Here is a 14,025-nt window from a genome sequence, read left to right as displayed (position 1 = left end):
GAAGGCCTCTATTAAATCAAGACTATGGAGCTTCCTAAAGTTCAGCGTAACGGATATATCTGGAGGCTGATTGCACCAGCTAAGCATCATTATCAGTTCACAAACACAGTAAACCAAGTTCACTTTCAGGCTATAGCTAAAAGACACCCGTTTCCAGCAGGTTAGTGTAAGTACAAAACTCCATGATAAAAAAAAACACCACATAAACCCTACGTAAACCCAGTTGTTGACAACCTCCCCTTCCGTTATGTGGAAGTTCTCTTCTAATTGTTAAACATCGCTGTAATTGCCATTAAAACCTCCTTGGTTTTCCAGCGGCAGCTGCTTCATGCCTATTCTGAGGATATTACACATGAAGTCTTCGGGGTGTCATTTGTGCGGAGACACGAAGCTGAGTAGGGGGCAGGAGAGAGCCGTTAGGAACAACAGCACGCGAGACTTTTGGAAATGAAAAATTGTTTTAATTCGAAGGCTCGGAGCAATAACAAGAGGGGTCCTCGTAAATTTCTCAGCCCAGTGATAGATATCGGTCATAAAGGAGAATCCACAGGAAGTATTTTATTAGGCAGGGAGGTGGAACGGATATCACTTCTGCTCTTTATAGCTTTGAATGTGTTTATTAGACAACACAGAATGTTTAACTTGTTCTTGCCGTAAAAGGGTTAATGAGAAGCCTGTGTGCAAACTATAGACCGATCATTTATGCATCACAACCAAAGGTGGAAAATATTGCACCTGTCAAATCCCGTAGTAAAATAGTCTTGCGGGTTGAAAATATCCACTTGTCCATCAAGTCTCTTCAGGCACTCTGTACCTTGATTCAGATGAAGGAATTATTATTTTGAGTATCACTGAAGTGCTGAGTGTAGTGATAAGCCACTTTTTCATCTCTATTGTTCTTTTCAGTCAGGAGACTGCTCTTTTTTTGAAGGGCTGTTAAAATCTCTAGTTTGGTCTGGGACACGCCTCTTCTAGTCTGGTAGGTGTGCATAAAATAGAACCACGAGGAAAAATCGGCACCGGGTGAAGTCGATATAAGTGTAAACGATAAATACCATTGTGAATTGGGCGTCAAATGAAAACGAAAAAATATTTACAGTGGAAATTATAATAGTAAAACAATGGTAAATGTTACCAATATTTTACTACAACTAAATCTAACTCTACTCTTACATAGAAGGCTCCCTCCTCCGATGCCTGACTTTAGAATCCCCCTTCCTGACGCCCAACCCTAAACCCCCCCTCCGGACGCCTAACCCTAAAACCCCCCATCCTGATGCCTAACCCTAAACCCCCCTTACTGACACATACTAACCCTACCCCCCCCTTCCTGACGCCTAACCCTAAACCCTCCTTACTGACACCTAACCTTAAACCCCCCTTACTGACACCTAACCCTACACCCCCCCATTCCTGATTCCTAACCATAAAACACCTCTTCCAAACCTTATTTTCATAACAATAAATTTCAGAAAAATAATTTTCAAAATTAATTTATAATTAAAAGTATAGTTAAAAATATGTTAATACAAAACACACAAAAAAATCCCAAAACTAATCTTTAAAAATTAAAAAAATTCAGTTACGTGGCCCCCAAATTTCTGCTTTGAGCACCCAATAATTGTACGTGGATTTTTGCCACCTGGTCACTTTGGTGCAGGGTGAGCCGAATGATGGCTCCCCCTGCTGCCGCTCAAATTCAGGGTAGCGTTAATTACTATTCCACCTCCAAGTCATACAAACTTAGAGGTAGAAGTAATTGGGGTCCAGCGATCACTGGCACCTGGATTACACTGCTACGTGGCCATAGACATAAGCGCCCAGGTCATGAAGAGTGCGCGTCACAATGACCTGCCTTCTGTTTCGTGGATAGAGTACTCTTATGACACTTTTCTGGTAAAAGAAGTGAATTTAAAGTAACCTGAGGTAAGAGGATTAAGGCTTATTAGAAATTTTTTGATTCAACCCCCCTCCCCCCCCCCCCCCAAAAAAAAAAAAAATAAACAAACAAAATGGAAATTACATAGAGCCCTCACCGATAAAATCCATACTTTTGTTGACCATGCACAGGCGAGAGGGTATGCGTGGGGGATGGGCACAGAGCTGACACCTGCATAGCCTTGTTCTTCATCAAGGAGTACAAAGCAGCTGGTGGAGGCAATCTGATCAATATTAGATCAAGTTAATGCTGAAGTATTATTGAATATCTAAAAGTATTATTATTATTAACAAAAATCTAATATCCTATAAACAGTTTCAGTGAAGGGGGAGGGACATCAGACCAGAGATGGTTTAAGTTGTAATGGGATCCTAGGCATGGGAGTAGATTTTGGGCCCCTTGTGGTCTTTTTGGTAAGCTGAAGTGGAGAAAGGTCAGAGAAGTTGGCCGGTGGGTCCCTTGACACCGACTAGGCCCCAGGCACCTGCCTACGTTGCCTGGCGGATGATCCTGCTCTACATCAGATGCATGCATAGATGTACGGTAACGGCTTGTGTTGTTTTGTTTCTGTGTACCTAGTATAAAGAGTGGAATACGGAGCAGTGTGTGGAGTAAGAGTGAGTAATAGGATCATTCTCACTGACAAAGCTGCTGCAGCTGCATAACTGCCACAACAAATCTCACAAACTGGTTCTTGTTGCTTCCGACTGAGAAATTAAGATAGCAGAGAAGTGGAATCTCTCAGCGTTTGCCAAAATGAAGAACAAAAATGTATGCTAATTTAAGGGGAGGCGGCAGAGGCATGAACTCTCTTCTGCTGCGATGAGATCTATGGAAATACACGTTTGTAGGCAACTGTAAAGTAATGGAGGACTCCATGAAATGTCATGGGGCTGGGCTCTTACCATAACATATAGCTTTTAAAAAATATTCTCCTTCAAAAATTCTCAACTGTAAAAGATGTCTGACGTTTTTACTGAGAAGAAAGGTTCGCACACACGCATGAAAACATCGTCGCCCGCACGGGTCAGGACACCACCCCTCACGCTACAGTTCAGGGCCAAGTACTGAACAGACACATCAGCCCTTATTCAATTCACTTTCTCCCCGAAGTTTTCTCTTAGGAGATCATTTTTCATCTTCTGTTTAAAATAACTTTTCGGCACTCTGCAATTGGAAAAGTACCAAAAAGTTGGTGAAAAGGTACTGCCAACATTATTCTGAGTATTTTCTTACTTGCTGGTGGCTTAAAAGGCATTTTACTGTATTGTACAGCATTGCCTAATATGTTGGCACTATATAAATCCAATAAATAATAATAATAATACTAATTAGGTGTAAAAGAAAAAAAACCCTAGGAGAAAACTTAGGAGAAAAAGTTAAGAAAGTACCGGTTCTATCGCCAACTGAGTATTGTGGGTTACAATGTTAGTGCGACCCATGGTGTCCAAGTAACGCAAGCGTTGCTACAGTAATGCACGTGAATTTTTGCACAATTTTCATGAACATTTGCATAATTGTTGCCATTGCAATTTCGCTCATAATTACAATTTCGCAGGTACTCTTGATATCACATAATTTTTGCCAATCCTACAGTAATTTTCAAAAAATTCACTAATCGATTTTAAGCACATTTTTACCTAGATAAGTATTTGTGTGAAAATCTATGAGCCTGAGTGCAAAAATTCCCCTAAAATTTACCTAATGTACTCACGTGTAAGCCTAATTTTTCAGCAAAAAATATGCTGAAAAATTACTCCCTCTACTTATGTGAGTCAGTGGAGCAGAACGGATGGTGGAGAAGGTTTTGTTACTGGCAGAGGAGTGTTAGGATTGTGCACTAGCGATCCTACTCTTGCCAGCTGGCTCCCTGATAAGTCCATGCCCCCCACCCCTGCAGCATGGTGTGCAGAGTGTGCTGCTCAAGACTATCTGTGTCCCCTGGTTTGTGGAGCGGAGCATGCCAGCAATGTGTCAGTGGTACAATGATCGAGGATTCTTCCTGTTTGGCAATCGCTGTGTCTCATATTTATGAGATCTAGGGCTTGATTCACAAAGCGGTGCTAACCTACTTAGCACGTCTAAAGTCTTTAGACGCGCTAACCAGGGTGCTAAGTAGGTTAGCACCGGATTTCTCAATGAGATCGCGCGCTAACTTTGCGTGCGCAAAGTTTTACGTGCGCAAAGTTTTACGCGCGCTAAGTCCCATAGGCTTTAATGGGCACTTCGCGCGGAGCGCCCTACGCTCTGTGCAGTACGTGCGTAAAGTTTTACGCGCATAAAGTTTTGCGCGCGTAAAGTTTTATGCGCGAAAAGCTTGTTTAGACGTGCTAAGGGGGTTTTCACAGGCGTGCTAACAGTTAGCACCGCTTTGTGAATCAAGCCCCTAGTGGCATCTTGACAGCTGTATCATCCATGGGGCACATCTGGCTATGGGGAGAGGGGATGACTTGTACTGGGGGCACATTTGGCTACTGTGGAGGGAGCTATACTGGGGAGGGGGCTTATACACGAATCAATTACTTTTCCCTGCTTTTTGAGGGAGAAGTGGGTACCGTAGCTTATACGTGGGTCGGCTTACATGCGAGTATATATGGTATGTTGTGAAATTGAAAGTTATTGCAAAATTACGCATTCTGACAACTATTATGTGCAAAAGTATTTTTGTACTTGTTTGGAATTTTGCATTGTAGTTTCCCATTGTAATTGTGAATTTTGCTGCAAAACTACTACTGTGCGAAATACAAGCTTGTCACTAGACTCTGCATGAAGCATCACATGTAGCAAACCACTTGCGTCAAGCACCTCCGGCAAGTTGCAAGCACCTGTCAGATCCATAGAAACAGTCAACAGATTGTGAATGTGCTGCTGTCAACTGCCTAGTGCAGGGGCACAACTGCAAATCACGGGGACCCCCAGCAAAACTTTGATCCCTTGCCTCCCTTGGTGACCCTCACAAGTTGGGGCCCATCATACAAGGGTCATAAAACAACTGTGGCCATCAGGATATTCATACCTATAGCATGTGTAGCAACACCTGATCTAGAGTATCAGAGAAAGGGAAGATTAGTAGTTGGGCCCCCCATCTCTGGGCCCTCCTACAGTTGCAGTGGCTGCTCCTCCCTAGTTACACCCTTGGCCTAGTGCCTATACAGACCTGCCCTCCCAACTGCCCTAATGCCAATGCGAGCTGCCCTAATACTAGCTATCACCCTTTTACTATCTGTTATAGATAGATATAATGGATAGACAGACATATGTTACGGCCTATGGTCTCTGGTAGCGATACTCATCCAACACCTTTTACATACAGGGATATTCCACCTTCTGTGGCAATACTAATGTGTACCAGTCCTCCTGCCCTCCCCCTTACTGTCACCATAGGAATACAGTATTTGCCTGCAATGAGTGTAAGGCCCCTTTTACACTTAATCAGTTGCTCTCAGTTATAACTGAAAGAAAGCTGATTTTTAAAGTAATGCCCATGGTTTCCTATGGCACAGTACACACTTAACGCGTTTTAACTGAAATCTTCTTCCCTATGGAAAAAACGCATACCAACGCGCACTAACGCATACTAACGCATACTAACGCACACTAACGCATACACACTGATTACGTGTAAATGGGGCCTAAGGTGCCTACTACCAAGCTGGGCACATGTCCCCAATGCAATTCACTTTCAGTGGCGTACAGGATACTTGCTGTTGCTAGCAGATACCGCCAGATCTATGCACAAATGGCTATTGTCCCTGAAAGTGGCATACTGATGCTGTATACTTTTGCCATGGAAGTGCAGGAAGGCATACAGTGGGCAGACCTCAGGGTAGTTGGGGCACCTGATATGGCTGGCAGGTGGCTGGAAAGGTATATAGAGACACCAAGGGAGGACTGGAGCACATACATCCAAAAACAGCACTGGGAAATTTGGGGTGCAGGGTGAAGCTGAAAAAACAGCTCACTCTGCTCTTGCAAAAGTCCTGGCAGCATTAGTTACTATTCCCCCTCCAGGCTGCCATGGACTCAGGGGAAAGATGCAATTCAGCTGCCAACTATTGCTGGCGGCCCAAGTGCATTGTTTTTCTCGTAATTTGGGCTCCGTCTTTTGCCGGTGCCCAAACTACCCTCTGAGCAGCGCCCAAATGTCCGGCACCCTTTTTGCCTGCCTTGGACTGGAGCACAGTGCTATTTTTACAATAGCCGGAATACCACTTTAATGTCCAGCACTGTGCAATAAATGGATGCTTTTTAAATCAATAAAACCTAAATAGTATACAGTATACTATTTAGGCATACAGTATATACAGTATATATTCTGTCTCTTTTTGCTGTGAAAACTTCCTGTCAAAGAGGGTGATTGTTTGAATAAAGCAGGGTGACATCTATAAAAGGCTCCTTGAAGCACATGTAATGTGTGCGGCGCAGCGCCTATCTCCGCACTCATAATAAATGTTGTAGTAAAACAATTAAACCTGCTTGTGGATAAACAGAAGGAAATTACTGGCAAGAGGGAGGCAGCGGAGAGGCACACAGCGGAATATTAAAAGAGTAAACATTGAAATGAAATTGCTAAGGAAAAGTGAAGGACCACATTTAATGCTAGAGGTGAGCTGCATAGATAAAGAATTACTCATTTATCAGACAGATGGTGCGGGCGGCCCGCTGCCCTATAAATGTACACTCATGACTCATCAACCCCTTCCAGCACAATAATGTGGAAATAATAGCAAGACTCATACCTGAGATTCAACAATGCATCCAGAAAACAACCTTCCTCTGATATATTGCTATATAAGAACCTTCCTCTGATATATTGCTATATAAGGACCTTCCTCTGATATATTGCTATATAAGGACCTTCCTCTGATATATTGATCTATAATGCCGAGCATACACGGCACGTTATGCACCGGATTGAGCCGCTGGCTCGATGCCGGCGCATCCTCGCTCGTCCGCACGGATCGATTCCCCCTTCCCGCCCGGGATCGAGCAAGGAAACTATCTGGCAGACCATCGGACCTGTTGGATATTATCAATCGAGCCCATCAGCGGCTTGATTGATAAGGAAAGAAAGTGCCGTGTATGCCCAGCATTAGAACCTTCCATTGATATATTGATATATAAGAACCTTCCTCTGATATATTTATATATAAGAACCTTCCTCTAATATATTGATCTATAAAAACCTTCCACTGATATATTTATATATAAGAACCTTCCTCTGATATATTGATATATAAGAACTTTCCTCTGATATATTGATCTATAAGAACCTTCCTCTGATATATTGATATATAAGAACCTTCCTCTTAAATATTGATCTATAAGAACCTTCCTCTGATATATTGATCTATAAGAACTTTGCTTTGATATATTTATATAAGAACCTCATATATCTCAGTGATGAGCCGAAATAACAATATTATTTTTTCAATAATTCTCACGGAAATAATGTAAAATTTGACTTTTGAGCGATAATGCCATTGAAAATCATTTTGTAATACATTTATAGTTTTTTGCGAATGAATAAACTATTTTCGTACTTTTCACGGTAAAATTACAGATTTTGGGGGTTTCTCATGATTTTTCGCATTTGAAAGAAAAATGTAGGTTTATTGATATTTTCTCGAAATCAAAAATAGCATTTTCGGTGTGAAAATGTTGAAAATTTGCATGGAAAGCGCGCACACACACACACACACACACACACACACACACACACACACACACACACACACACACACACACACACACACACACACACACACACACACACACACACACACACGCACACACACACGCTGAAATTAATAATTTCATAATTAATGTTTTAGAAGTGATAAATTAGATACTTACCTCCCTCCTCCACTTTAATGCAATGTACAATACCATATTTATAAAGCGGTGAACATATTTATTTGCCCTGCTTGACAAATATGGTAAGTTGTATAAACGTGGAGGAGTTACAATACGGTGGACATAAATGTCAGTATTTCGGGTAGTATTTAACAAGCCGCTGGCAGATGTGTTGGTCTGAGCACCATTTTTCATCACTTGGGACTGGTTTTGCAGCAGCCATCCACTGTTTCCTTTTCCAATGCTTTTTTTTTTTAATTTCTTTTCATTTTCTGCCCTTTTCAGGGTCGCTGCCACACTTGGCACATGTACAAAACATTAGCTGCTTCTCCACCATTTCTTTCTGCTACATAACAAAATAATGATGGCCATTTTATGATATGCATAACTGAAAAGAAGCAAAAATTATGGCAACCTTTTTTATACTTTGTGTAAGCTATTTTTATTGCCTGCCTTAGATAACTGCAGGTCATACCATCTCATCATCCATGGAAGTGGCAAAATTGACCAATCAAAATTTAATGTGTGTATGCACCTTAAGCACGGGCGTAGCAATCACCCCTGCGACCCCTGCCATCGCATGGGGGCCCAGAGGCTTAGGCTCCACCTCCCTCTCCCTAACTGCAAGTGCAGCCAATTAGAAAAGAAACCTCCCCATTCACTCACCAAAACCATGTGAAGGAGCGTGTGGATTTATTTCCTGCTTTCAGAGGCTGCTTCACAGCAAGACACTCTCTGCTGCCATTCACCAGCTCCCAGTCCTGTGGGGTTCGGAGACAAAGGGGGCCCAATAATATCATTTTTGCAGGAGGGCCCCTATTAAGTCTGGTTATGCCCCTGACCTGAAGGCATTAAGTGTAGTGAGGTTTATCAGGTGAATCCTGACGCAAACTCAATTCCTATTGGCCTTATTTTAAAGGTCATGTTGGGCATTATGGGAATAAGTATATGCAAATCCGAGGAGAGGGCCAGCGCATACCACAAAGGCTGCATCTGAAATGACGAACAGCTCACATGTGCAGCACCTATAATAAGCTATCTGCACACTTCGCATTCAATTCAGATGCAAATCATATGCATAACTAACTACTATTACTTACCATGCAAACGGGAAACGCAGGAATACAGGCTGGGAGCAGCTAACTTGGTAGTTACATACTAGCACCTCCCCCCTTTTCATAATTTTGCTAGTATGTAACTACCAGGTTAGCTGCTCCCAGCCTGTATTCCTGAGTTTCCCGTTTGCATGGTAAGTAATAGTAGTTAGTTATGCATATGATTTGCATCTGAACTGCATGCAAAGTGTGCAGATAGCTTATTATAGGTTCTGCACATGTGAGCTGTTCGTCATTTCAGATGCAGCCTTTGTGGTATGCGCTGGCCCTCTCCTCGCTGTCCATTAAAATGTAAGTTACACATTTTTGCTTAGCTGCTCCCAAGGTTATACATATGTTGTTTTTAATTTAGGTTAGGTCACTTGCCCAGAGGTCTGCCTCACCGTGGCGCAAGTGTCCAGTATATTATACTTTGCATGCAAACTATAGTGGAAGCCAAAGTTCCTCCATAGTATAATAAATGTAGCATTTGTTTTGGGCGCAGGGCATGCATTTTCAGCCTAATAGAGGTGGTGCATGCCTGAACGATTAACCAGTCAATTGCAGCATGTTTTTAGGGATGCGCAACCTCCTCCCTTTTCATAAGTATATGCAAATACTGATGTGAATTTGTACCCACAAACTGCCATCCCTATTTGAGAGTATGGATGGGAATTCATGAACGTGCGTTTGGGTATCATGATTTGCGCTTTAGCCCTCCCAGTGAACACAAACTTTGATGTGCATTTGCCAGCAGCAAATTCTTTCCCCAAAATGCCTTGCAAGACCTTTAAACTAAGGTCTGCTGGGTTGCAATGACAGCCACAAAAGCACATTCCCATTGAGATTGGCATATAAAACTACGTTTGCATTAAAATTTGCACGTTTTAACGGTTTACCTAGCTAGCCACACCACAGTAATCTGTGTTCTATGACTGTGTATTTGTATCTGTGTGACTTTGGGAGAATATTGATTGATCAAGTCAAACGTTTACAGCTCAGGAAATTATATACGCGACAGAGGTGCCCCAATACTACATGCTGACTATACCCTATGGATAGACTGCTTGTTATTGCTGTAATGTGTCAAAATGACAGACGAGGGTGTAGGGTTTGAAGATTTCTGGGTACAACTGAGTAATTCTGCTAGGTTTCTCTGTTTTATGTTGTAGATTCTTAATGTGATTTTAATGCTTAGCTTTTCATTTTGTGTCTTTCAGATTATTTGCAGCAAAATGTAGCGGGTGCATGGAGAAGATCGCTCCGACAGAATTCGTAATGCGTGCCCTGGAATGTGTATATCACCTAAGCTGCTTCTGCTGTTGTGTATGTGAGCGACAGCTACGGAAAGGAGATGAGTTTGTGCTCAAAGAGGGACAGCTTTTATGTAAGAGTGACTATGAAAAAGAAAAAGACCTCCTAAGCTCCGGAAGTCCAGACGACTCAGATTCTGGTGAGTATTAACTGAGCGGACTGGAAATGTATGGTACTGCACAAGAGTTGTAGTCAGTATAAAAACCATAAGTGTCTTAGAGATGCTGATTTGGATTCCGTACAATTGAAATGTCTGCATTTCTGATCAGAATTTGGTAATTTTAGCCCAACCAAGGAACTCTGAAGCATGAATCAGAAAATGCAGAATTTTTCTACAAAAATTGGATCACCGCGGTAATTTCAGACCAATCACAATATTTTTTTTTATGTTTTGTATTTTCTGATGCAAAAAATGACTCATAAAACACCCCCCAAAAATTAGAAAAACGGAAAATCAGAAATCGGAAAGACGGAAAATCGGAAATTGGCATTGGTGGAAATCGGAGTTTCTGTGGAAATGGAAATGGGCATTACCAACCATTCCTAAACTGGCTTACAGGACTTAGGTTACTTTCAAGTTTGTTTTTACCTTTCTAACCGAATATTATAGATCACCACCCAGAAGCTGAAAGAAAGAGTGTTGGTGAATTAGTGAGTGCTGCAGCAGCAGGGTCTGGAGCATCCCCCCCCCCCCCTTTACACTAGAGCTAGAAAGCTACGCGGCATCAGTGGAAGGGTGCGGGTTGCACACTGTAGCTCTACCCCCATTGCACGCGTGCATTCATAATTTTCCGACCCTTTGATCCATATATTGTGACGCCATGCCGGACTACATTCGGCAACAGTGCTTCTAAACACGAGTATAAATGCGCCCACATAATATTTAGCAACAGCCAATGATTGGGCCAACATCGATCGATCTAAAGGAACTGACGCTGTGCAGGATTTTTCCGCCCTGTTTTCCTATGTATGTCCAACGTTCTGAGCAGGATCATCCACCAGGCAACCAAGGCAGTTGCTTGGGGCCTAGTGGGTTTCAAGAGGCCCACTTGCCACCTTCTCTGTCCTCTCTTTATTTCAGCTTACCAAAAGGACCACAAGAGGGCACCAAATCATCTACATTGCTTAGAGCCCCCTTACATCTTAATCCATCTCTGCCAACATGGGACCTGCACTGGAAAAGGACCTGTGCAGCACCTCTGCTGCCACACTCGGGGGGGGGGGGGGAGGGGCTAGTTATACCCCTGAGAGATGCAAACTAAAACACTAGAGGAAGGAGGGTGGGGCAGGTTAGTCACATTTAACGTATACTCTTTATTTCACCTGTTGGCCTTAACGGGCCCACAATGCTCAAGGTGAGAGCCTCTTGTGCCCTATGGATGATCCGGCCCTGGAAGAAACTCCCATTCTGTTGGAAGCTCTATACTTACATAGACTTCTGGGGCATATGACTGATTTTTCCTAATTGAATTGATCTGGAACAGCTGCATCAAATAAGCAAACTGTATTAGTAATGGCACAGTCCCCCATTCACCTTTACTAACAATGGCAGACTCAGGAGGTCAAATCAGGACCTTCAAAATCAGACATTTTTAAGATTTATGCCTAAAAAAAGCGCAATAAGAGATTTCCATAACAGACTGAATACAAACAAATGGTATGTTTTGATCTTTTGACTTTAGATAGGCTTTACATTTTAGATGCATAGTCAGTTTATGCCGCCTGTACGAAGTTGTCTGAACTGTATTTTCAGAGCGTTCTGCCCAGGGTATTATTCTTCTTTTTACACATTACATGTGTCTGATTGATCTATCTCTGTGCCCTCTCCTTCTCAGCATGTGATTGTATATCTCGGCAGGTTCTTATAACTCTAGCATTTTATTTTATAGCTACAAGCATTACAATATTGCTGTGCAGGTCATTATATCACTGCATGTTATTACGTTACCGTTCAGGTTTCTTTATAGCTTTGCCACGTTTTAGCAGAAAAGTCTGCAAGTAGCGAGCGTAAGAGCCTGTCTCTATGATATATAAACCTTTGTAAAACGAAACCACAGGCTCTCCAAAGGCTCGTTCATAGGGATGACTCAAAATTGCATACTAAGTGCATGGCAAGTCTTTTTCTACCTTTTTCTCTTCTTTTTTAATGATTCATTTCAAGAGAGCTTTAATTTTTTTAAGCATTAGCACAGCTTAAAAAGACCAACTAAAATCAAAATTGCACAAGGCAAATTCTCAAAGCAATCATCTTGATTAGTGTAAATTATAAATATTACCATTGGAAATGAAGTGTTCAAATTGAAAAACACATTGCGCAACTGAACTCTCGTCTATGCCCCTATGCATACAGACTTTAGACTCCTGCTGCCTCTAGCTTCCTGTTTCCTAATTAAGGTTTTTCAATTAGTCATTAACTACTTCCTGTAGCTATAAGTCCCACCCCTTCATGTAGACACATGGCTTCAACTGTGGTGTATGGATTTTGAGGGATGCAGGTTGGCATTTCTTGTTGTTCTGACTATGGGTGTTATATGGTCGCACCTGACTGTTGATTCACCCACCAGCTGAATCCAGTTATGAAAGGAAGTTGTAATGCACTGGAACACACGTCTGGCCCATAGAACAGATTTCCTGTCCATTATTTTGTTTCTGTGCTCTGCTTATATTCATTTCTCATGGTAGAGACTAGATTGTGAGTAACTCTGAAGGACAGTTAGTGACAAGACAATATACTATGTACAGTGCTGCGTAATATGTCGGCGCTATATAAATACTAAAATAAATAAATAAATAAATTTCTCACACCTTGATTGCCATTTTGGGTTTGGTTGGAGTTTAAGCATTACCATATAGGGAAACTGTAGTACTCTTAATGTTTTTAGTTTTTGTGTGGTTGTGACCAGCTCAATGTGATAAGCCTAATTAGTAAACATTCATGTCAAACTGTACTCTTAGCTATAGTTAAATGGAATATAATTAGTATACTGTTTCCAAACAGTATATTAATTAACGGTAACAGAATATATATATATATATATATATATATATATATATATATATATATATATATATATATAGTTTATTAAAAATAGAAATGCTTACTGGCCCAGAAAGGAAAGAAACAGAGCCAATCGAAGCTGCAGATCGATCTCCTGGTATCTGGTTAATTATCCAAAAGCTAGAGAATTCTCTACCTGGGTCAATGGAGATTTGCTTATCGTATCTGTCTATGATTGCAGCCATGCTTGCTCATTATGTCATTATGTATGCAGATTCTGCTTCCTGCCCTGTGCTACAAAATTTTTAGTCTCTTGAATTAAAATGGCTGCTGCTGCTATACTGCTACTAGGTTTGTTTCATTCAGTGCAGCATAAAGCTTTGGGAAACATCAAAGATGTGTTATTGGCACTCTGGCACTCCCATCTGGCCAAAAAAGTGTTTGTGTTTTATTGGCAACAACAAAAGTTGGTTTTAGGTGTTAAAACATGCATGCCATACTTCCCATATAATAGACAGCATATATGTATTTCCTCTCCAAATTAACATTCATTGTTCTATTTTTTTTACATTTGTTTCACATTTGCCTGCAAGTGCAAGCAGTTGTATAACAACAGGTCTGGTTTTAGGCACAGGCACTGTAGGCAGTTGCTTAGGGCTCATCAAAGAACAATCATACCAAGCTTAGTTTTTAAATAATTACATACTGAGCAGTGAGAGGTGATAACAAGTGAATGCTTTGTCTAGAGCAGGGCTTTTCAATCTTTTCACCAATTTTACCACTTCTATCGCCTGAAAATTTTGAAGTACCACCAGTGTGCCTCC

At 41.5% G+C, this 14,025-nt stretch overlaps 1 protein-coding gene across 1 annotated transcript in view; it reads left to right on the top strand.

Annotated features, from left to right (window-relative positions):
• Window positions 1-14,025, top strand: part of LMX1B (LIM homeobox transcription factor 1 beta) — a 244,127-nt gene that overhangs the window by 213,643 nt on the left and 16,459 nt on the right. Inside the window, exon 3 of the mRNA XM_068248170.1 lies at window positions 10,110-10,342. Within this exon, the coding sequence (XP_068104271.1) occupies window positions 10,110-10,342 (233 nt within the window). The remainder of the gene's footprint in view (window positions 1-10,109; window positions 10,343-14,025) is intronic.

Source organism: Hyperolius riggenbachi, chromosome 8 (genome assembly GCF_040937935.1).
Source record: "Hyperolius riggenbachi isolate aHypRig1 chromosome 8, aHypRig1.pri, whole genome shotgun sequence".
In the NCBI taxonomy this organism is placed as follows: domain Eukaryota; kingdom Metazoa; phylum Chordata; class Amphibia; order Anura; family Hyperoliidae; genus Hyperolius; species Hyperolius riggenbachi.
The sequence above is the reverse complement of the archived record's forward strand: the minus strand, read 5'-3'. Positions and strand labels throughout refer to the sequence as shown.